The following is a 26,066-nucleotide window of genomic DNA, read 5'->3' as shown; positions in this document are numbered from 1 at the left end:
TCCCCACAATATCGTATCTGCCAATTTCCAAAAGACCGTCAAGCTCATCCATCTTATGTCTAATGCTTCATGCATTCATGTATAGTATTTTTAATTTGTTACTGCTCTCACCCTTCCCATCAACCCGTATTGCACTCAACCTTACAGCATGATCCCTTTCCGAGTTTTCTGCTTCATTGATAGTTGTCGTACTTGACTTCTCTTGTTCTACTTTCCCTTCAATTTCCTTTTTAAGCATCCAGTTTGTCCCCTTCCCCCCGCTACTTAGTTTAAATGTAGCGGTCTTTCAGTAAAAAACCTGCCTGGCAGAATGTTGGTCCCTAACTTATAAAGGTGCAAATCGTCTCTCATGTAGAATTTATGCTTACCACAAAATATACCCCAGTGATCCAAGAACTTAAATCCTTGCTTCCTGCACCAGTTCCCCACCCACACGTTCAAATCCATTATCTCCCTGTTTCTGGCCACACCAGCCCGAGGAACTGGTGATAAGCAAACCGGAGATAACCACCTTGGACGTCCTGCTTTTCATCCTTCTTCCTTGTTCCCCGAAGTCCCGCTGTAGTATGTTCCTCCTCTTCTTCCCGACATCATTTGTGCCGACATGTACCACCACCTCTGGCTCTTCACCCTCGTTCTTGAGGATTTCCTGCACTCTGTCCGCGATGTCTTTCACCCTGGCACCAGGAAGGCAACACACCATCCTTAAATCCTGTCTGCTGCCACAAAACCCCGGTCAGTTCCTCTCACAATGGAGTCCCCTATTACCACAGCTCTGTGCAATGTCCGACTCTTCCGCTCTGCCTCTGCGCCAACTTTTGATTGTCAGACCTGGTCACCTTGCGAACTGGCAGTGTCATTAGTCTCTACTGTTTCCAAAAACTTCAACTTGTTCCTGACAGGTACTTCTCCCGGGATCTCTTGCACCTGTCTCCTCTCTGCCTTCCTCATCGTTGCTCTCTTCTGGCATGATTGGTGTAATAACCTCGCTGAAGGTCTTGTCCAGAAAGATCTCGTTCTCTCGGATGAGCCTAAGGTCCTTGAGTTCTTTCATCAGCGCTGCAATATGCTCGGTCAATAGCTGAATGTGCACACACTTTCCACACATATACGAGCCAGACACACCAGAGTTGTTGACCTTGAAGATTCCACCTCTACTTCACTTTTATGTAGTAAGTTCCAGATACCCATCACCCTCTGTGTGAAAAATGTTTTCGCAAATCTCCTCTAAACCTCCTGCTTTTTACCTTAACAAGGCTGCTGGTTGTTGACTCCTCCAATAAGGGGAAAGTTTTTTCCCTAACTACCTGGTCTATGCCCCTTAGAGTTTGGTATACCTTACTCAGATCCCACCTTAGCCTTCTGTGCTTGAAGGAAAACAATCTTAGACCATCTTATCTCTTCATAGCTGAATTGCTGTCGTCCAGGCAACATCTTGGTGAATCTCCTCTGCACCCTGTCATGTAATCAGATCCATTTTATAATGTGGTGGCCATAACTACACTTGGTACTTCAGCTGTGCCAACATAATGTTATATACAGCTCCATCATTACCACCTTGCTCTTGTATTCACTGCTTTGACAAATAAAGGTAAGTATCCCATATGCCTTCTTAATCACCTTATCTGCATGTCCTGCTGCCTTCAAGGCTATATAGACATACACAGCAAGGTCCCTCTGATCCTCTGGACTTCCTAGGATGTTGCCATTCAATGTGAACTCCTTTGCCTTGATAGTTCTCCTAAAATGGATTACTTCACATTTTTTAGGACTAAATTCCAGTTGCTGTTCAACCCATACATATCAATCTGTGGTTTAAGGGTTTTTTCCTCGCTATTTACCATACCACCAATTTTCGTGGCATCTGCAAATGTACTGATCATACCTCCCACATTCCTATCTAGATTATTATGTACATAATAAACAACAAAGAATCAGCACCGAACTTTTTGGTATGCCAGTGAACAGAAGCTTCCATTGACAAAAGTGCCATTTGAACATCACCTTCTGCTTCCCACCATAAAGTTAGTTGTGTCGCGTGTAACAGAATAGCAGGTGGTGATGGTGAGGGAGGATGTCGAGTGAGGTGACCTCCAGCAGCAAATGATCACAGTGAGGTAGTGTAGCTGGAGCAATCAAATGGACCCTTTGTGGAAACATGGGTGTCCATAGGAGAAGATGTGCTGATGGGAAGAAGGAGCTGATGGATAGTATAAACCACAGACTTCATTCCAAGTAAATACTGTAAATACACCTTATTTAACCTTAATTTCCTCTCATGTTTATAATGACCTGATGCCAGTAGAATAAAGAATCTCAATGCTATGACCCTCTGCATATTCAATTCCCATGTTACAGAGGGAATGAAAAAGATTGACATTGCTTGTTTTCTCAGTCAGTCCTGCCTCCTCCTTGTCCAGTACTAAAAAAGTAAATTTAGCCTTTAGTGAGAATGTTGATTCTTTCTTTTATAATAGATTTTAGATGAGAGTTTCTGAAACAGAAGCAAATTTCAAATAAGAACAAAGCTTACAGTTACGTCTGTTTTCCAATTCACACAACGTGTCACTTTAAATTATCAAAACCTGCATAGATTCAAATGTTTCTGTGCATTATTTGACGATTGAATGTGAAATATTATTCATAACTGCATGTATAAGAACTGCAATAAGGTACTGGACACTTTGAAACTTTTCTCTACATAAGTACATTTTAACTATTTATAGAAAGCAGAATTTAATTGACATTTATTTTTACAGAGTTGAGTCAAAGTGCTTCAACACTCACTGGCATGAATGAAAAGGAAGAAAAAGGGCTATTGGACTTTTTCAAAATTGGCAAAAAGAAAACAAAAGTAAGTATGACTTTTTTAAACTCTGCCATTCTGTTTCTCTGTAAAATGTTCTTCAACTGTTTATCCTATCTTGAAAACATTTATTTAAAATACATTCTTGATTTTGTTCAATAATAAACCCATGCTACTGTTCTCCTACTTATCAGACAAAATGATCCTTGTCAGCATTGAAGTGACCAGAATACAATGACAGCAATTCATACTGAGAAGTATTCAAGGTGACTATTGGTTAATGATAGGTTATTCAGAGTAACACTAATTGCTGCTATAATTTAGAGTTCCAAAAACTTAAAGAGAGTTCCAAAAACAATCTTACATATCTAATCGTTATAGATACTTCAAATTTCAATTGGATGCCAGGAGTAATCCTACATTTATTTTCTTCACAACCTGCATCCTTTGTTTTTTCTCCCATATCCAATCAACCTTATTTGTGGAAGCAGGTCTGTGTTGGACATTTTCAAGGGGGTTGGAATATAAGAGTAGGGATGTCTTACTACAACTCTACAACATGATGGTGAGACTACTATTGGAGTACTGTGAGCAGTTTTGGTCACCTTATTGAAGAAAATATTTTGTTGAAGGCATTCGGAGAGAGTTCACGTCGCTATTTCCCAATATGGAAGGTTTGCCTTACGAGCAAAGGTTAAACAGAAGCACTCTACTCATTGGAATTTAGAAGAATGAGAGGTGATCTCATTGAAGTATCTCGGATTGTTGAGGGGCTTGACAGTGTAAATGCTGAGAGAACTTTTCCCCTCATGGAAGAGTTGAGGACAAGAAGACATAGTCTTAGAATTAAGAGGTGCCAATTTAGATTGAAATAAGGACTGTCTTCTGTCAATACACTTATACAGTCATAGAGTCACAGAAATGTACAGCACGGAAATAGACCCTTTGATCCAACTTGTCCATGCTGACCAGATGTCCTAACCCAATCTAGTCCTGCCTGCCAGCATCTGTCCCATATCCCTCCAAACCTTTCCTATTCATATACCCAACCAGATGCCTCTTAAATGTTGCAATTGTACCAGCCTCCACCACTTGCTCTGGCAGCTCATTCCATACACACACCGCCCACTGCGTGAAAAAGTTGCCCCGTAGGTCTCTTTTATATCTTTCCCCTCTCACCCTAAACCTATGCCTTCTAGTTCTGGACTCCCCTATCCCAGGGAAAGGACTTTGTTTATTTATCCTATCCATGACCCTCATGATTTTATAAACCTCTATAAGGTCACCCCTTAGCCTCTGGCGCTCCAGGGGAAAACAGCCCCAGCCTATTCATCCTTTCCCTATTAGCTCAAATCCTCCAGACCTGGCAATATCCTTGTAAATCTTTTCTGAACCCTTTCACGTTTCACAACATCTTTCTGATAGGAAGGAGACCAGAATTGCATGCAATATTCCAACAGTGGTCTAACCAATGTCCTGTACAGCTGCAACATAACCTCCCAACTCCTGTACTCAATACTCTGATCAATAAAGGAAAGCATACCAAATGCCTTCTTCACTATCCATCTTCACAGTGGTTAGCACTGCTGCCTCACAGCGCCAGAGACCTGGGTTCAATTCCCGCCTCAGGCGAATGTCTGTGTGGAGTTTGCACATTCTCCCCGTGTCTGCGTGGGTTTCCTCTGGGTGCTCCGGTTTCCTCCCACAGTCCAAAGATGTGTAGGTTAGGTGAATTGGCCATGCTAAATTGCTCGTAGTGTTAGGTGCAGGGGTATATGTAGGGGAATGGGTCCGGGTGGGTGTGCTTTGGCAGGTCAGTGTGGATTTGTTGGTCTGAAGGGCCTGTTTCCACACTGTAAGTAATCTAATCTATATCACAGTAATCTAATCTAATCTATCCTATCTACCTGCGACTCTACTTTCACGGAGCTATGAACCTGCGCTCCAAGGTCTCTTTGTTCAGCAACACTCCCTCGGACCTTACAATTAAGTGTATAAGTCCTGCTAAGATTTGCTTTTCCAAAATACAGCACCTCGCATTTATCTAAATTAAACTCCATCTGCCACTCCTCAGTCTATTGGCCCATCTGGTCAAGATCCTGTTGTAATCTAAGTAACATTCTTCACTGTCCACTACACCTCCAATTTTGGTGTTATCTGCAAACTTACTATCTATATCTCTTCTGCTCTCATCCAATGAAGAAAAGTAGTGGACCCAGCACCGATCCTTATGGCACACTATTGGTCACAGGCCCTCAGTCTGAAAAACAATCCTCCACCACCACCCTCTGTATTCTATCTCTGAGCCAGTTCTGTATCCAAATGGCTAGTTCTCCCTGTATTCCTTGAGACCTAACCGTGCTAACCAGTCACAGAGACATAACCAGACAAGGGTGAATATCATTACCATATTGTTAATTTGTTCATAGGAAGGGTAACCAAAAGTTTTTTTTGAAATTGGGTTTTAGTGGTTTATTTTGAAGTACACTAATGAATTGCAAAGCTAAAGTGGCTTGAGCATGGATTTCAGGTTTCTCAAATTGAGATGGCTGATAGCATTGTCTAATAGCATAAAAGAATGTTCCGCTACAATGAGAGGGGAATGCATGATAAATTTAGAGATGGCAAGTGGAAAGTTCATGAAGGGACTTAACCTTGAGATTCAGAATCTTAAATTTGCAGACTTGGAGAACTAGAAACTGAGGGGTTGAGCCTGTTAGGCCTATATACTGTATTTAGAAAGTTGAGGTGGTGATCTATTTGAAATATGTGGATGCTGAAGGGACTTGACAGGGTAGATGCTGAGAGATTATTTTGTTTGGATAAGAATCTAGGACAAGACACAAATTCTTACAATAAAGCACCCATTTTCAAGTTAGGAGATTGATTATTTAGGATTGAAATGAGAAGAAGCTTCTCGACACAAAGGATTATGAATTATTGGAACTATCTATTCCAAAGAGAGCTTGGATGCCACATTTTTAATATGTTCTAGGCTGAGATTGGTAGATTTTTGATCTCTCAGAATCAAGGGACTTGGAGGGTGTGGCAGAAAAACAGATTTGAGACAGAATATGAGCCATGATGATATTGAATGGCACACAAGGCTCAATGGCAGTTTCTTGTGTTCTTATGAATGTCAGAATGAACAAGAGTGGTGGATGAGAAGAACAGAGTATGGGTAGAAGAATTTTGTATGAGCTGAAATTTACAAATGATGAAACGTGTAAGCTGGTCAGTAGAATACTGAAGGAGTTGCCTCTGCAGATCACAAGTGAAGGAATGAAAGTTTTAGCAGAGATCGGCAGAAGGCAGAGTTAAGGACAGGGAAAGAAGCAATTTATGTGATAGTGAGGAAATGAGGTTGGAAATTCAGCCCAAGATGGACGTGATTATGTAGAATGTCTTTCAATCTAACTGAGAAGTGGAATAGAATCTGTGACAAAGCAATGGAGTTTCATTATTGTAAAGGAAACAGGGAATATAGGAAGGGAAACAGTCATATATTCCCTTAAGATTGCTCTGTCTTTCAGTCACCATCACTTTTATTTATTTTTATTGAAAAGTGTTTTTCTTTATAAAATTGTAAAATTACATAACTATAACAATTTAAAATGATAATAATAATTTCAGTGAACTAACTACTACTCTACTGTACAAAACAAATCAAAACTACACTCACCACAAATCCATAAATAAATAAATAACTAGCGCCATGCAGTGCAACCACATTGAAGGTCCAAACTTTCAGGAGCATTAGTTATTACACCCATATCTAATTGGGATTCTTCCTCCCAGGCCACAAAGCTCACTAAACAAATGCTCTACTTAAAATGGCAGACAAGTCTGCGTCCAGGAAATTCAAAAAGGGCTGTCATGTCTTATAAAAACGTTATGTTTTATGGTGCACGATATTTATGAGGAAATCCAAAGGTTTGTGTTTCACAATTAACTTATGCCATCCCAACAGGCCCGGAGGGTTCTCCGACACCCAGCTCATCAATACGTTCTTCCTCACACAATAAGTGAGAATGTTAAATAGCTCTTCCCATCTGAGGAAGAAATATTCGGCAAGCACAAGAGAAGAGAGACTGGGTCTACCTTCACTTTAGACCCTAGGACCTCTCTGTTATTCCTGCCACAGCGCTCCAGTATCTGCAAAGCCTGTGGCATGACCACAAACAATGAGGGGGGTACCTATGCTTAATTTGCACTTGGGGAAGATTGGAGATGCTCCCTTTTTGAATTTTGCAAAACTGGGGCCAAATGAACCCTATGAAGAACCTTCAACTGCATGGCGTGTGTACTGTTACAGATCAAGATCTTTCTTGCGTTCTCCCAGATGTCCTTCCAAGTCTCTGAGGGGATTTTCACTCCCAACTCTCGCTTCCAGACCTCACATAGTCGCTCAATGTCATTCGAGGCTCCGCACCCCAGTAGGTGGTAGAGAGTATTAACTGAGAGAGTACTTGTGGCATAAAGCACTCTCCTCTTTGTGTCAGACCGAGAGAGGTTGGTCAAAAGCGTAGGCTTCTTTTGGATCAAGTCCCTAAACTGAAAGTAACAAAAAAGATCTCTGCTGGGCAATCCATACTTGCGGCTCATTTGGTCGAAGGACATCATGACCTCACCTCAAACAAGTCTTCCAAACTCTCCTAGTTGCCCACAGTTTGAATCCAGGGTCCATTATTCCTGGCTGGAATCCTGGCGTACCAGCTATAGGGGTAAGAAAGGAGGTTTTAGTTAAACTGCCTTCGCTCTGTCGCATTGCTCTCCATGCTTTGACCGTATTAATAATGGATTCCTACAGTATTCCATAATGTTTCTCATCTTATCCACAAACTACAGACTAGTAAGGGGGCACTTTGCATGTGAGGCCTCGATCTCCAATCATATTGATCTTGGGTCCTCACAAGCTCAGTTGCTCACGAAGGACAGAAGGGAGCTTAGTTGGTATCTCTTAATATCTAGAAAGTCTACTCCCCCAACATTTGGGGTTACTGTGATTTGGCAAACTTAATGAGGGGCCGCCTGTGACGGCAAATAAAATAACTAAGCCAACCAGTGAGACTTTGCAATGTTTGCCTGCGAAACATCAGGGGCAACATTTGCATGGGATACAACAGACGAGGAAGGACATTCATTTTGATAAGGGTTATTCGACCTAACCAAGAGATTGGAAGGGACTCTCATCTTTGAAGGTCTTTTCTAATCTTGTCAAGGAAGTGAACAAAGTTAGCCTGAAATAATTGATCAAAGGTGGGTGTAACAAAAATACCTAAGTGTAAGAAAACACTCCCCCGTGACCATTTAAAGGGGAATCGTAATTCACCTTTGATAGCAGATATTCCCTGAAGACATATTTCCCACAGACATAGCTTTTAACTTTGCAAAATTGATCTTATATCCCAAAGAAAGAGCCAACTATATTAATACAGGATTCTGGGTAATCCAAGATGGAGGACGGGAAAATGTTTGGCTTTAATAGCTGCTCCTTTTTGAGGTATTTTAGGTGTTGGAGGTGATTTTCTTGAATTCCAGGAGCAGCAATTACTGTTTTATATGTTGCTGCATTGTTTTGGAGCTTTGGAGAAAAAAAAGTCAAAACAATAGCACTTTTAAAAGGAAGAAGAGCAGACAAAGGAAGCAATGGTGAGGTCAGTGCAGGAGAGAGAGAGAGAGAGAGAGAGAAAGAGAGAAATAAATCCACATTGCTAACTGACAGAGTTAGCAGTTACTGCCTTTGCTGTTGGATTCGTGTATCGCTGGACATCGGAGTGCGTCTGGGAAAACTAAAAAAAAGTGAAATGTACAACTAATCTTGGAGGAACCTGTTTGGAAGAGGACACAACACAAAAGCAGATAAGTGGATTTGAAGCGTGGCCTTAAAATTAGTCTGCAGTAGTGAGTAGAGTGGGTTCTTTCTTGACTACATGTTTTATTGAGCTATGTCTCTTGATTAAACTTAAAAATATAAGCCATAATTAGTAATTTAACCTGGAGCAGGGTTTTGTATAGGACTAAGACAGTGCTATTTTCTGGGTCTGTAGATTGAAAGAAGCAAAAATGGTCCTTATTAGAGTGATAGCTCTTCTTGTCGGATGTGGGAGTTTAAGGAGAGTTTATGGGTTACTGAGGATAATATCTGCAATAAATGCTGTTGGTTGCGAATCATATCAGATTGAATGGATCAGTTGCAAAGGCAGTTAGAGGCAATGAGGAATTTACAAGAGCAAAGGGATGTGATGGATGGCAGTTATAGGAAGGGGGGAAAGTCTCAGATATAGTCGCATAGATGGGTTAACTCCAGGAGAGATAAGAGAGGTAGGTAGGTAGTGCAGGAGTCTTTCGTGGCTATCCCCATTTCAAACAAGTATGCTGTTTTGGAAAAAGTAGGGGGTGATGGATTCTCAGGGGAATGTAGCATGAACAGCCAAGTTTCTGGTATTGAGACTGGGTCTAATGTAATGAGAGGTACGTCAGGTTCCAAGCGATCGATTGTGTTTGAGGACTCTCGAGTCCGAGGCAAAGACAGATGTTTCTGTGGCCAGCAGCGAAAAATCAGAATGGTGTGTTGCTTCCCTGTTGCTAGGATCAAAGATGTCTCGAGAGGGTTCAGAATGTTCTCAAGGGGGAGAGGGGCCAGCAGGAGGTCATTGTACACATTGGAACCAATGACATAGGAGGGGAAAGGGTTGAGATTCTGAAGGGAGATTACAGAGAGTTAGGCAGGAATTTAAAAAAGAGGTCCTCGAGAGTAGTAATATCTGGAATACTTCCGGTGCTACGAGCTAGTGAGGGCAGGAATAGGAGGATAGAGCAGATGAATGTAGGGCTGAGGAACTGGTATATGGGAGAAGCATTCACATTTTTGGATCATTGGAAGCTGTTTTGCGGTAGAAGTGACCTGTACAAGAAGGACGGATTGCACCTAAACTGGAAGGGGACTAATATACTGGCAGGGAGATTTGGTAGAGCTGCTCGGGAGGATTTACACTAGTAAGTTGGAGGGGTGGGACCCAGGGAGATAGTGAGGAAAGGGGTCAATATGGTACAGTTGAGAACAGAAGTGAGTCAAACAGTCAAGGCAGATAGGGACAATGCAGAGAACAAGGTAGGACTGATAAATGTAACTATTTATTTCAATGCAGTAGACCGAACAGGGAAGGCAGATTAAGTCAGGGCATGTGTAGGAACATGGGACTGGGATATCATAGCAATTACAGAAACATGGCTCAGAGATGTACAGGACTGGCAGCTTAATGTTCCAGGATACAAATGCTACAGGAAGGACAGAAAGGGAGGCAAGAGAGGAGGAGAAATGGCGTTTTTGATCAGAGATAGCATTATAGCTGTGCTGAAGGAGGATATTCCTGGAAATACATCTAGGGATGTTATTTGCACGGAAATGAGAAATAAGAAAGGGATGACCACCTTATTGGGATTAGCAGGTTTTGAGAAGATTTGTAGCTCAGGTTGAGGTTCTGAATGTAGGTTTGCTCACTGAGCTGGAAGGTTCATTTTCAGACCTTTCGTCACCCGATTAGATAACATCCTTCAATGGGCCTCCGGGCGAAGCACTGTTGATAATTCCTGCTTTCTATTTATACGTTTGGGTTCCTTTGGGTTGCCGATGTTATTTCCTGTGGTGATGTCATTTCTTGTACTTTTTCTCAGGGGGTGGTAGATCGGAGCAAACTGGACATGTTTGTTGTTGAAGTTCCAGTTGGAATGTCATGCTTGCAAGAATTGTCATGCGTGTCTCTGTTTGGCTTGTCCTAATATGGATGTGTTGTCCCAGTCGAAGTGGTGTCCTTCCTCATCTGTATGTAAGGATACTAGTGAGAGAGGGTCATGTCGTTTTGTGGCTAGTTGATGTTCATGTATCCTGGTGGCTAGATTTCTGCCTGTTTGTCCAATGAAGTGTTTGTTACAGTTCTTGCATGGTATTTTGTAAATGACATTAGCTTTACTTGTTGTCTGTATAGGGTCTTTCAAGTTCATTAGCTGCTGTTTAGTGTGTTGGTGGGTTTGTGGGCTACCATGATGCCAAGGGGTCTGAGTAGTCTGGCAGTCATTTCAGAGATGTCTTTGTAGGGGAGAGTGGCTAGGGTTTCTGAATGTGTTTTGTCTGCTTGTTTGGGTTTGTCGCTGAGAAAGAGGTGGACTGTGTTCATTGGGTACCCATTCTTTATGAATACATGGTAAAGGTGATTTTCCCTTGCTCTACATAGTTCCTCTGTTCAGTGTATGTTGGCTCATTGAAATAATGTTCTGATGCAGCTTCGTTTGTGGATGTTGGGATGATTGCATCTGTAGTTTAATATTTGGTCCGTATGTGCTGTTTTCCTGTAGACGTTGGTTTGAAGTTCCCCATTCGCTCTACTGTGACATCTAGGAATGGCAGTTTGTTGTTGTTTTCCTCCTCTTTAGTGAATTTTATGCCAGTAAGGGTATTATTGATGGTGTTGAAGGTTTCCTCTAACTTGTTTTGTTTAGTGATGGCAAAGGTGTCATCCACATAGTGGACCCAAAATTTGGGTTGGATGGTTGACGGAGCTGTTTGTTTGAGTCTCTGCATTACTGCCTCCGCTAAGAACCCTGATATCGGAGATCCCATGGGTGTTTCTTTGGTTTGTCTATAGGTTTTGTCGTTAGAGATTAAGTGTGTGATAAGGCATAGGTCCAGTAGCTTGAAGATACTGTCCTTGCTGATGAAGTTAGTGGCGTTTGGTGTTTGTGTCTTTGGGTCTTCTATAGTGTAGTCAGTGTTTCCTTGGCCAGGTTAATGTTGATTGATGTTAACAAGGCTGTTACATCAAAGGAGACCATTATTTCATCATCTTCTATCTTAGTGTCTTTGATGGTCTTCAGGAATTCTTGGGTGGAGTGGATGGGGTGGCGTGAGTCTTCTACTAAGTGTTTTAGTCTTTGGTGTAGCTCCCTGGCCAGTCTGTAAGTTGGTGTTCCAGGAAGCAAGACTGTGGGTCTGAAGGGGGCTCCTGGTTTGTGAATGTTGGGTAATCCGTAGAAGCGTGGTGTGTTGGATCCGTCTGGTTTTATTTTTTGGAAGTCAGTCTTATTTATTTCTCCGGATTTCTTAAGTTTTTTGAATTGGGCTGTGGTTGGGTTCTCTAGTTGTGGGGCCGGGTCTATTGCTACCTGTTGGTAAGTGTTGGTTTCTGTAAGTAGTGCGTTCGCTTTTTCAATGTAATCTCTTCAATCTAGAATGACTTGACTGTCAAACGTCCTTTGTCTGCAAGGAGGATAACAATGTTTTCTTTTAGTCTTTCCTGTGCTTTCTTTTCTTGTGTATTTATTGTATTTCCTTTCTTTTTTCTGCTTAATGTTGGTGTGACTACCTGTTTGATATTTTCCTAGGTTTCTTCTATGAGTTGGTTGTCTTTTAGTGTTGTTTCTAATGCTGCTAAGGAATCTTTCTTGTCCGCATCCTGGCAGTTGTAATTTGATCCTCTTACTAAGACGGCTTTTTCAGTGTCTGTTAAGGGTCAGTCGGATACGTTTTTTTTCCATGCTTCTGTGTTGTCAGTGTTGTTCCTTTGTGTAAGTTTGTCTAGTTTTTTCTGCAGGTCTAGTTTTTTCATTTTCTGTGTTTGTTGCTGTCTAATATCTATGTCTTGTTGTACTGTGTCAGTCCATTCATGGTCTGTTGCACGAGCGAGTAAAGATCTTTGGTGCAAAATTTCCCAGTTGTATTTACGGAGTCTGTTGTGGGCATCATGAATCATTTCTCTAAGCATTCTGTGGCCGTTTTGCTCTGCTATTCGTTTGGCTAGTGGGGTGTAAGGGGAGGTTTGTATTTAAGACATTTAGGTAGAACCTGTTTCCTTAGGCATTTGTGCAGGAAGTACAGCTGTTCACAGGTGGCACTCTATCAGATGGCATTCATTTCCCATTTTTGGGCCATTTTTAGCGTACTATGCCCATAGGTCTTAGCAAGATTTGAGAAGATTTGTAGCTCAGGTTGAGGTTCTAGATGTAGGTTTGCTCTCTGAGCTGGAAGGTTAATTTCCAGATGTTTCGTTTTTGGGCCTCAGGGCGAAGCACTGTTGATACCTGCTTTCTATTTATATGTTTGTGTTTCTTTGGGTTGGTGATGTCATTTCCGGTGGTGATGTCATTTTCTATGCTTTTTCTCAGGGGTGGTAGATGGAGTCGAACTCAATGTGTTTATTGATATAGTTCCGGTTGGAGTGCCATGCTTATAGGAATTATTGGGATTGTGTTATAGACCCTGTGGGAAGAGAACTCTGTGGGAAGCTAGAGAAGTGATTGCTGGGCCTCTTGCTGAGATATTTCTATCATCAATAGTCACAGGTGAGGTGCCAGAAGATTGGAGGTTGGCAAACATGGTGCCACTGGTTAAGAAGGGCGGTAAAGACAAACAGGGGAACTATAGACCGGTGAGCCTGACCTCGGTGGTGGGCAAGTTATTGGAGGGAATCCTGAGGGACAGGATGTATGTGTTCTTGGAGAGGCAAGGACTGATTTGGGATAGTCAACATGGCTTTGTGCGTGGGAAATCATGTCTCACAAACTTGATTGTGTTTTTTGAAGAAGTAACAAAGAAGATTGATGAGGGTAGAGCAATAGATGAGATCTATATGGACTTCAGTAAGGCATTCAACAAGGTTTCCCATGGGAGACTGATTAGCAAGGTTAGATCTCATGGAATACAGGGAGAACGAGGCATTTGGATACAGAACTGGCTCAAAGGTAGAAGACAGAGGGTGGGGATGGAGGGTTGTTTTTCAGACTGGAGGCCTGTGACCAGTGGAGTGCCACAAGGATCGGTGCTGAACCCTCTACTTTTTGTCATTTACACAAATGATTTGGATGCGAGCATAAGAGGTACAGTTAGTAAGTTTGCAGATGACACCAAAATTGGAGGTATAGTGGACAGCGAAGAGGGTTACCTCAGATTAAAACAGGATCTGGACCAGATGGGCCAATGGGCTGAGAAGTAGCAGATGGAGTTTAATTCTGATAAATGCGAGGTGCTGCATTTTGGGAAAGCAAATCTTAGCAGGACTTATACACTTAATGGTAAGGTCCTAGAGAGTGTTGCTGAACAAAGAGACCTTGAAGTGCAGGTTCATAGCTCCTTGAAAGTGGAGTTGCAGGTAGATAGGATAGTGAAGAAGGCGTTTGGTATGCTTTCCTTTATTGGTCAGAGTATTGAGTACAGGAGTTGGGAGGTCATGTTGCGGCTGTTTAGGACATTGATTTGGCCACTGTTGGAATATTGCGTGCAATTCTGGTCTGGTCTCCTTCCTATCGGAATGATGTTGTGAAACTTGAAAGGGTTCAGAAAAGATTTACAAGGATGTTGCCAGGGTTGGAGGATCTGAGCTACAGGGAGAGGCTGAACAGGCTGGGGTTGTTTTCCCTGGAGCGTTGGAGGCTGAGGGGTGACCTTATAGAGGTTTACAAAATTATGAGTGACATGGATAGAATAAATAGGCAAAGTCTTTTCCCTGGGTTGGGGGAGTCCAGAACTAGAGGGCATAGGTTGAGGGTGAGAGAGGAAAGATGTAAAGAGACCTAAGGGACAGAGGGTGGTATGTGTATGGAAAGAGCTGCCAGAGGAAGTGGTGGAGGCTGGTACAATTTTAACATTTAAGAGGCATTTGGGTGGATATATGAATAGGAAGGGTTTGGAGGGATATGGGCTGGGTGCTGGTAGGTGGGACTAGATTGGGTTGGGATATCTGGTCGGCATGGACGGGTTGGACTGAAAGGTCTGTTTCCATGCTGTACATCTCTATGACTCTATGACCCCCCCAATAGTCAGGGAAATTGAGAAACAAACTTGTAAGAAGATCTCAGTTATAATAGGGTGGTTATGATAGGGGATTTTAACTTTTGAAACATAGAGTGGGATTGACATAGTGTTAAGGGTTTAGACGAAGAGGACTTTGTTAAGTGTGTACAAGGAAACTTTCTGATTCAGTTTGTGGATGTAGGTCAAGGTGCAAACCTTGACCTACTCTTGGGAAATAAGGCAGGGCAGGTGAATGAGGTGTCAGTGGGAGAGCACTTCGTGGCCAGTGACCATAATTCTATTAGTTTTACAATAGTGATGGAAAAGGATAGACCAGATCTAAAAGTTAAAGTTCTGAATTGGAGAAAGTACTCGACAAACTTACTGTCTTTGAGAATAAAAGGATCCACTCGCCAATGCCAGGAACCTACTCTGTTGCCCTTAATCTCAACCTCCATGTCCACTGCCACATGATCGAAAATGGCAGTGTTTCCAATTTTACAGGACATCACTAAATTCATACAAACCCAAGGTGCTAGAGAAAGGTCATGACACTTGTGTGGATTCAGAGAAAAAGTTGAAGTCCTGATTGTCATCAGTTTAGCTCCAGTTGATCTGTCATACAAGTCCATGTACCTGCTTTTCCCCCAAAACTCTTAATACATTTATATAATAAAAATCAGTCTCAGATCTAAAGTTAACAATTGACTTAGCAAGACCGGTTATTAGACAAAAGGTCAGTGTACATTTGAAGTTGACTTCATGTCAGCAAGAATGGATTGTTCTTAATGAAATTCTGTAATAATGATTCAGAGTGGGATGTGAGCTATCATTGGAGGTGTTCTGTGATTTAGATTAGTAAGACTGACACCAAGTGAGGATAGTCACAATTGGATGGATGTCAGAGTTCTCCATCTTCCAAGGGAGTTACTCGAGAAGGATGGTGCGATAGAGGTTGCCCATGACTTTGAGGCCTTGATTATAGTTACAGAAGGTGTCATTGTTATCTTGATTAGCTCTATTTGTCATTCAGATTGGGTATTTTGGAGGAGGAATTAACATTAGAGGTTTTGAAAAGTAAATAATAATACCACGTAAATAATAAGACCCATAATTCAATCATTTTTCATACCAAAAGGAAAATAGGAAAGGAGATACATGGCAGAGAATTACAAGGCTGGCTGGGAGTAAATAGCTCACCCCACCATAAGGAAAATTAGCAGCCAGCTGACAGGCTGAGAAAAAGCCTGTCCGTGCTATACATGGGATAAGTTGTTCGGTAGTGGAACTTCTCTCTTTCAGCGGCAGTTGTCATGCCCTCTTGAGTTCCTGGCCAGTTCTAATCAACTGGCAGCTCCAGCAGTCCAGCAGCACCAGAACTCAACCATGGACACTGTGAGCAGTGGGAATTCTTGAGACAAAGGCACTTTGAATCCCCATACCCAGAGATGGAGATGCCATTGGGCAAGGTGCTCTTGAGGAAGGGAGCAAAATCTGGAGACATAGACTTTAAAGTCCATGTGGGGAGGAAGGAATGGAGGGTCCTGTCTTCTGGGAAAGTGGGGTCCCTCCAAAGTGTATTGGGACGCTTTGAAGATAATACCACACATCCTTGCTCCACTTATTAAAAACTCATGCCAGCCTGCCCATGCCAACTGTATGATGATGTGGGTACGGTATTAACATCGCATGAGTTTTTAAGGAGCTCAATTGGCCTTTAAGTGTTTATTTCTGTACAGTGGGTGGATTGCCGATTTCAGCACCCTACCTAGTGTTCCTACCAGGAGGCTCAGGTTCAAGTCTCACCTCCAGAGTATATAATAACATTTCTGAACAGGTTGATTAGAAAATATCTATGAGTGAGCTTGAGTGTGAGTTGGTAATGGGCTTGGCACCCACCTTATTATATATGCCGCCCTGTCAAAAATATGAAATATCCAGCCTGCAATCTCAAAGTGCCTTAAAAATCAAAGTAACCAAATTTGCTGTACAGTTACTTCAAGTCAGATTATTCAGGGAGTATCTTGAACAAGTTTTGAAACAGATGCCATGGTACCGTATGTACCTTCTTCTGTTTTAAATGGAACTGCTTTGGTACCTTTATAAATATTATCTGTAATTGACATCCCAGGAGAGGTCTCTCAGAGCTAGAAGCTCAACTTGAGGTTATCTAGTTAGCAGAAAATTCATTTGTTTCAAAACTAAAAGAAAATTGAAATTAGGCTATTACTTTCTTGAATAAAAAGGGGTATGTCTCATAGACGTTCCCTTTGTTATAGTTAGCAGTTGCATGTTGCCAATGGCACGATGCATGTTGTGTTCTTTTGCATGGTGCTACCAAATCAGTGGCATGATGATTTTATTCCTTTTGGAGTTTAGCTCTTTATTTGGTCCTGGCAAAGTTTACTTTTGTTTCAGAAAGGTGAACAATGATGTCAGAGAATGATAATTATTATGATAAATATCTAGCTACATCTGAATATTAGTCCATTTTAAGTGATAACAGATGTATCTGTAGAGGCTACCAGCTATTGTCAATAAACTCACAAACAAAGTAGAATGAATTATGCTGAAGCCTTGAATCATAATGAAGTTCAAATTACCTGAAAGCAGCCATCGAGATTCATTGGGGCTCTGTTGTTCATACTGGTAAGCAGCTCCATTAAATTTCTAGCAACTTCTTTTTAGTTTATGTATGGCTGTGTATGGATATTTTTAAGTTGGAACTGCTTCAAGCATTTTGGGACATTTTATCCTCTTCTCAAACAAACTTTTGTTGTGCTATGACAGAATTAACTCACTTCTTAACAAGGCTGCGCTAGTACAGGTGTAACACTGACACTCATCTGATATGATGGAACCTCACCTAGCTATGTCTTGTCCATGAAAGAGCAGAATAAATTTAAGTAAAACAATTAATACCTTACCAGTCGTTTTACTGATGTTATCCAATTTACAATTTACAAGTAAGTTACTCACCAATGCTTAGATTGTGTTTCATCAGAAAAAGTAGACTTACAATCTTAATTTTGACATTGAATGAATGAATGAATGAATTAAGTAATTAAATTTTTTTTATCACATACATCTTGAAGATATAGTGAAAAGTGTTTTGTCACAACAACCTGGTGCCATTTTGAGCCACAAAAAGAATAAAAATACATAACTTAAATAAGAGTACATCTTCTGTTCAACTTGGGCCTCATACATGGCTCCAGGACTTCTGCAAGTTCTCTGGAAGGCATTTCAGACTGCTCCAGGAACATTAATGCTGACGCCAATGCACTCTACTACTGTCTGACACCACCAAGAGTCCAGGCTCCAAACCTACTGCCACCAGAGTCTCTGCTCTGGGTACCAACACTGCCAAGACTCCAGGCCCCAGGCCTACTGCAGCCAGGAGTCCCTGCTCCAGGCACTGCTGCCATCAAGAGTCCAGGTACTCGGCTTAATGTGGCCAAGAATCCAGGCTCCGGGCACCACCACCACTGCTAGGAGTCCCGATCTACACTGCCAATGCTATAGCTACCGTCTCACCGACACTGTTCTGGCCTCGAAAATGAACAGAGAAAAGTAAAAGAAGAAGATATAAAATACATAGAGAAAAGCATTCTGCTGGCCTGGAACGCAACAAGCCTAAACATTACTAATCATGTTGGTGCTACCTTTTTTATTTTTAAATAATGCAAACATTTAGAGGAAAATAGAGCAGCTGCTGTCGATGTTAAATTTGCATTTGACTGAGTATGGAACCAAGAAAGTCAACGCAGGACAAAGGAAATCTTCACTGACTGGAGTTATAGCCGATGCAGAGGTCTCTGGTCATTGAGAATCATCATGACAGGAATTGATCAAGATATCTGTGTGTCATAGAGTGTGATGCAGGCAGAAGAGTTACAAAAGAGATTATTCAAAACTGTAGAATTTTGAATCAGCTTTCGGCTTAATAGTAGGCATCAGAATGTTTGTGAGTTAATCATTATCAAATTTGCAGATGAAGGCATTCAACAATTGTGAGTGAAGTAAGGCAGGAAATATGCGAGATTTGGAAGATACAATCTCCCTGAACTAATGCACCTGAGGAAATTGATTATAATGTAGAGTATAATGTTAGCTAACATTATTTTGACGTGCTCTTGTTTAAGGAAAGTAGAAAATACACTGATTCTTCCTTTGAGGTGAAATAGGTTAGATAGAATGCATGTGTAAGTGGTAGAGGCGAGTACAATTATAACCTTTAAAAGACATTTGGACAATTACATTGATAGGAAAAGTTTTGAGGGATATGGACCAAACACAGGCAAATGGTACTTGGAAGATTTGAAACATGTATTTTCATTTTATGCTTTTAGTGCAGTGATATGTTCTTGTCGGATGTGAAAAATTAGGGAGATTTCAGTGTTCTGGATGATTATGTCTGTGTTTGGATGTGAATGTTGGATCTCACGAATTGGTTGAAGTGGCATTTAGAGGCAGTGAGGAATTTACAGGAGCCAGAGAGTGTGATGGATGGCAGTTTCATGAAGGTAGAAAAACGGTTAGGTTGATAGGTTATCACGAGGCAAAGTAGGAGAGGTAGACACGTAGTGCAGGAGTCTCCTGTGGTTATCCCCATCTCAAAGAGATATGCTGTTTTGGATAATATTGGAGATGATGGCCTCTCAGGGGCATATAGCATTCACAGCCAGGTTTCTGGTACCAAGACTGGCTGAACTATAATGAGGGGTATGTCATTTCCAATGATTGGTTGTGATAGGGGACTATCTAGTCAGGAGCATAGACAGACGTTTCTGTGACTAACAGTGAGATATCAGAATGGTGCTCTGGTGCCAGGGTCTAAGAGGATGTTGCCTGACCTGCTCTACTTTTCCTGCCACACTTTTCGACTCTGACTCTCCAGCATCTGTAGTCCGCACTTCCTCCTGGTGCCAGGAGGGATGTCTCGGAGAGGTGCAGAATATTTTCAAGGGGAGAGTGGCAAGTGTAAGGTCATTGTACACGTTAGTTTCAGTGACCTGGAAAGAGAAAGGGATGAGGTTCTACAGAGAAAATATAGGAAATTAGGCAGGAAGTCCTCAAGTGTAGCAATATCGATATGCAAGTCATCACCTATTGGATTGCTTAGCAAAATTAGTGTTTGTTCTGTTAAGATTGTGTCCTTTTTGTGCTTTTTAAAATTGTGTACTGAAATGAGAAAGAATTGTTTTAAAACCAGCATTTAGAAGATTGTTGCATGTTTGTAAAAACAAATAACCTGCCACTTATTGGCAAACACTGTATAAACAACTGTTTGAACAAGTAGTAATTGATGTGGTTGCAGATGACTTAAAACCGAGGGGTACAAAGGCAACTGTGTGGCAACCAGAACTTGATTGGTCTATGGACTAGGGACTAGTGATCAATGATGAAAGGCTTTTGCTAGCTAATAATCATTCTCAGATAATTTTGAACAGTGTGCAGTTGGGAACACAATAGAGAGGAGTGTTTTGATCTCCATCAGCACAGGCACTGTTTCTCCTTTCCCTGCAGTCAAACCTTATTTTAAACTTAATAAGAGCAGTAAGAGCGGAATGTTTCACAACAAGCACTCAACACACTGTAATTCCAAGTATCAAGAGTGGAAACAAACTTTTTAAATTTTATTTCTGTGTACAAGAATTGTATTAATGTAAAATTACGAATGAAAACATAGATGCTAGAAGAACTGTACACCTTCGTGGATAAAACCAATCCCACACAAAGAAAAAGCTCTACACTAAAACACTGTAGAAAACGATACTCTGTGTTCCTTCAACAGTGCTTTGTACTTCATGCAGTTTAGGAAGAATGTAAAGTTCTGAATGATATGAAAGCATGAATAACATGGCATTTGCATAGTATTTCTTTCACCAGTCAACATTGAAATAATTTTATCAGAATTTGGATTCCATCGCTATTGTAATTAGAAAATGTGGCAGCTAATTTTGATGCAATAAACTACCACAAAATGCAATGCCATAATTACCAGGTAGTGTATTTTAATATTGACTAAAGGTTACATATTGGCCCTAACATTAACTGATTAAGCCCCTGGTTTGCCTTACCAAAACATAAAACCTCACAATTATCTAAATTAAACTCCATCTGCCATTCCTCGGCCATTGGCCCATCTGATCAATGTCCCATTATACTCTGAGATAACCTTCTTTACTGTCCACTACACCACCAATATTGGTGTCATCCACAAACCTATTAATGATATCTTGTTTATTCATATCCAAATCATGATGAAAAGCAGAGATCCAGATGACCCTTGCAGCACATCATCACACACAGGCCTCCACTCCAAAGTATTTCCGTCTACCACCACCCTCTGTTTCTTGCCTCCAAGCCAATTTTGTATCCATGCAAAAATTGCTCCCCATGGATTCCATGTGATCTGACCTTGCTGACCATACAGAACCTTGTCAAACTACTTGCTGAAGTTCATATAGATAATGTCTACCGTTATGACTGAATTAATCTTGTCACTCCTTCAGAAAATTCAAGCAAGTTAGTGAGACACGGATTCTCGTGCACAAAGCCATGTTGATTATCCCCGATCAGTCCTTGCTTTTCCACACCACTGACATCAGGCTCACCAGTCTATCATTCCCTGGCTTCTCCTTACCACCTTTCTTAAATAGTGGCACCACATTAGCCAACCTCCAGTCTTCCAGTACCTCACCTCCCGGTGCTATATGTTAATGAAAGCAGAAATATGAGGATAGGACAGATGAATGTGTGGCTGAGGAGTTGGTACAGGGAGCAGGGATTCACATTTTGGATCTTTGAGATCCCTTCTGTGGTGGAGGTGAGCTGCATAAGAGGGACAATTGCATCTGAATTGGAAGAGGACCAAAATCCTGTTGGGGAGATTTGGTAGTGCTACTTGTGAGACTTTAAAGGTGTGGAGGTGGTTGGGGGGGGGGATTGGGTTGGGTGTTGGGTTAGGGGGAGTGAGGGTTACCCAAATACACAGTGTGGAAACAGTAAGTCTGAGGCTGGTACAGTAGAGAAGAGGAGCAAGTTGAATAGTCAAGGCAGACAAGAGCAAGGCAGAGAAGGAGGAAAGACTGATAAATTGAACTGCATTTATTTTAATGCAAGAGGCCGACATGTAAGGCAGATGATCTCAGGGCATGGTTGGGAAGCGTGACTCAGGGAGAAGAAGACTGGCAGATTCCTGATGAAGAGCTCATGCTCAAAACGTCGGCTCTCCTGCTCCTTGGATGCTGCCTGACCGGCTGTTCTTTTCCAGCACCACACTTTTCAATGATAGATGCTTTGGAAAGGATGGGGGTGGGGTGGGGAGTGGGGTAAGAGAGATGGGGAAATGGCATTTTTGGTTAAGGAGAACGATATGGCTATACTTAGGATATTCCTGGGAGAACGTCCAGTGAAATTATATGGGTGGAACTGAGAAATAGGAAGAGGATGATCACCTTATTAGGATTGTACTATAGGCCCCAATTGTCAACGGAAATTAAGAAGAATTAAGGAGACCTTAGACATCTGTAAGAATAATAAGGGTTATAATGATGGGGGATTTTAACTTTCCAAACATAGACTGGGACTGCCATAGCTTTGATGGAGGGGAATTTATTAAGTGTGTCCAAAAAAATTTTCTTATTCAGTGCATGGATGTACCTGCTAGAGAAAGAGCAAAATTGACCTTTTCTTGGGAAATAAGGCAGAGCAAGTGACTGAGGTGTCAGTGGGGGTGCAGTTTGGGCCAGTGATCATAATTCTATTTGTTGTAAACTAGTTATGGAAAAGGATACACTTTATTTAAAAGTTAATGTTCTAAATTGGAGTGAGGCAAATTTTGACAAGAACTTTCAAAGTTGTTTGGGAGCGACTATTTGTGGGTAAAGAGACAGTTGGAAAGCGGGAGGCCTTTAAAAATGAGATGTGGAGAGTTCAGAGACAGTATGTTGCTGTTTGTGTGAAGCTCAAGGCTGGTAGGTATAGGGAATGCTGGATGACTTGGGAAATTGAGGCTTTGGTCAAGAAAACGGAAGAGGTATATGGAAGGTATAGATAACTGAGATTGAGTGAATCCCTGGAGGAGTACAAGGGCAGTAAGAGTATACTTAAGAGGGAAATCAGGAGGGCAAATATGGGACATGAGAATCTTTGGCAAATAAGGTACGGAGACTCCAAAGATTCTACAAATGCATTAAGGAAAGAAAGAGTGAAGAGGGAAAAAAATAGGGCCCCTTACAAGGCTGTCTATGTGTGGAACCACAGGAGATGGGTGAGGTACCAAACAAGTATTTTGTCTCAGTATTTTCTGTGGAGAAGGCTATGGAAGCTAACGAACTTGGGGAAATAAATAATGATAACTTGAAAAGTGTCGATATTACAGAAGAGGGGAGGAGATGACCTGGTGCTAAAATCTCTGGACTGTTAATTCAGAGACCCAGATAATGTTCTGGGGATCTGGGTTCAAATCCAGCCAGGGCAGGTGGTGGAATTTGAGTTCAATAAGAATATCTAGAATTAAGAATCTAACGATGACTATGAAACCATTACTGATTGTCAGAAAAACCTGTCTGGTTCACTCATGTTCTTCAGGAAAGGAAACTGCCATTCTTACCTGTTCTGGCCTACATGTAACTCCTGACCTACACAATGCATAATTTTCTGCAGTGTTTTAATGCAGAGCTTTTTCTCTGTTTAAGTGAGATTGGTTTTATTCACACAGGTGTGCATTTCTTCCAATGTCTATGTTTTCATTAGTAGTTTTTCATTAATACAATTCTTGTGCACAGAAATAAAATTTAAAAAGTTTGTTTCCACTCTTGATACTTGGAATTATAGTATGTTGAGTGTTTGTTGTGAAACATTCTGCTCTTATTGTGTGACTGCAGAGAATGAAGAAACAGTGCCTGTGCTGATGGAGATCAAAACACTCCTCTCTATTTTGTTCCTAACCCCACATAGTTCATACTTACCTGAGAATGGTTATTGGCTGGCAAAACCTTTTATCATTGATAACTAGTCATTAGTCCATAGATCAGTTAAGTTCTTGTTGCCACCCAGTTGCATTTGTACCCCTCAGTTTTAAGTCATCTGCAACCACTTCTATTACTGCTTGTCCAAACAGTTGTTAAAACAGTGCTTGCCAATAAGTGGCAGGTTACATGTTTTTACAAACATGAAACAATCCTTTAAATGCTGATTTTAAAACAGTTCTTTCTCATTTCAGTACACAATTTTAAAAAGCACAAGAAAGACACAATCTTAACAGAACAAGCACTGATTTTGCTAAGCAATCCAATAGATGATGACTCACATCAACACCTTTTTAGTTGAGAAATTTTCTTCCCAACATCTCTTTTGTATTCACCAGATCAACTCTCAACCTCTTTTCTATGACACATTTGTGAAGCAGATATTGTCTCAAAGTAGATGATGATCGGCATGGGATTCTATATGCACAATTTTCCCAATTCCCCTTACATGTAGGAGTTCCTTTAAAATGGGCAGCACAGTGGCTCAGTGGTTAGCACTGCAGCCCCACAGCACCTGGGTCCCAGGTTTGATTCTAGCTTTGGGTGACTGTCTGTGTGGAGTTTGCACATTCTCCCTGTATCTGTGTGGGTTTCCTCCCACAGTCCAAAGATGTGCAGGTCAGGTGAATTGGCCATGCTAAATTGTCCATAGTGTTACTTGCATTAGTCAGAGGGAAATAGGTCTGGGTGGGTTACTCTTCAGAGGGTCAGTGTGGACTGGTTGGGCTGAAGGGCTTGTTTCCGCACTGTAGAGAATCTAATCTAAAATGCTTGATAGCCATTCTTGTCACCTCTCCCAGATTATCACCATACCAAAGTGATTTTAACCATTAAATGGTATTTATCATTTATTCCCATTAAAACATAGTAAATCCCACTGTACTTGAAATACTTCTGGGAAGACTAGCATGTAAGGTGACTAACTTCATTCCTTCTAGGTCACCCAGGTCTGGAAATATGAGTGCACGCAATTCTAAGCTTAATTTCTTCAATATTGTCTTTCCTTTCTGCACTTCACTAATGATGGTATATTTTAGTATGGTGCTCAATTCTAATTGATCACATCATATATTTAGCCTACTTTATATGCATAACAAATTTAATTAACAAATTAAGTTTCTCAATTCACTGGTAGCAGAGTCTTCCTTTTCTGAAGATCTGATCTGATTTGTTGGGATCCGATGAACATTCTTCAAGTAAAACTGTTGATTCAGCAGTATTCCCAACTTGGTCTGTCTGCTGGCTACCAAATATATTTTAAACTTGACTTTAAATTCCTTTATAATTTTGTCTTTCAAAAGTTTTTCAAATGACTCAGATCTTCCCGCAGAAAATCAACAACATGCCTTTTAAGTTTTTGTACTCTGAGTTCCAATAAAATGGTGGTGAATCTCCTTTCAACTGAGTACAAACAATATTTAGTTGGACAGACCTATCTGAACAATACCCAATACTGGATATATCATTTAGCCTGTAGACACACTTACTTCGCCATCATAATTTTCATCCTTTGGAGACTTAATTGGTTTGACATTTGGCATCAAATGGCTTACCTTTCCCTGAGTGTCTTACTATAAGTGTCAAATAGATCCTCAAAATTACTTGTAATGCTGCTGGAGAGTCTACTTTCACTTCCTGATACTTCAATTGTTCTTCAAATCCACAAGCCATAAGTCTGGTTTTAGCTTTATTTGTGCCATAAATCTCTGTCTGTAGGACACTGCTGGCTTTACCTGGCACCTCTGTACATATAATAAACACTGTTCAAATGTCAAGTTCCTTTTGTTTTGCCTCCTTTACCAATTTAACTTGTAACTCATTGGTAGACACTAGAGCTTCTCTATCATAAAGACTCCTACTTTTTGTGGTGCCCTCATGTTCATTGATCTTTGCTCTTATTTGAACCATTACTGCTTAATCTGTTCATTTATCCTGCAAAAAGGCATCCTTGCACAAATTTCTGATTTTATCTTTGGACTGTCATCAGTATTAGGCTCACAATCTGAACTTATGCTGTATTTCCTGGCTTTCCTTATTTTTACTTCCATGCATTTGATATCCTGCTCCTTATCATGCACTTTCAGCCAGTTTTGTATTTATCTGCTGTTTTTCCTGCCCTTTCTACTTTAGTGGCTTCCCTCTATCCAGTATTCTTTTCTGGTATATGAGATAAAAATTATTTAATTTATGTTATCAGTTTTGAAACTTACATTATTTTATGAAGTGAGACATGTGAATGTGGATTAATGCTTTGAAGGAATTTTCAAAACAAGGTCATGAAGCCATCTTCAAACAGTGACCTAAATCGGATGTAATGATGTTACAGTTGAATAAAGGTAATTATGAGGGCATGAGAGAGGAACTGACGAAAATAGACTGGAAGCAGAGCCTAGCAGGGAAGACAGTAGAGCAAAAATGGCAGGAGTTTGTGGGTAAA

At 41.0% G+C, this 26,066-nt stretch overlaps 1 protein-coding gene across 8 annotated transcripts in view; it reads left to right on the top strand.

Moving 5' to 3' along the window:
* Nucleotides 1-26,066, top strand: part of cobl (cordon-bleu WH2 repeat protein) — a 366,824-nt gene that overhangs the window by 167,034 nt on the left and 173,724 nt on the right. For all 8 annotated transcript variants that reach the window (XM_072575619.1, XM_072575625.1, XM_072575623.1 and 5 more), the window contains one exon: nucleotides 2,760-2,854. In XM_072575619.1, the coding sequence (XP_072431720.1) occupies nucleotides 2,760-2,854 (95 nt within the window). The remainder of the gene's footprint in view (nucleotides 1-2,759; nucleotides 2,855-26,066) is intronic.

This window comes from Chiloscyllium punctatum, chromosome 8 (assembly GCF_047496795.1).
Source record: "Chiloscyllium punctatum isolate Juve2018m chromosome 8, sChiPun1.3, whole genome shotgun sequence".
Lineage (NCBI taxonomy): Eukaryota > Metazoa > Chordata > Chondrichthyes > Orectolobiformes > Hemiscylliidae > Chiloscyllium > Chiloscyllium punctatum.
This window is presented reverse-complemented; position numbering and strand designations above follow the sequence as displayed.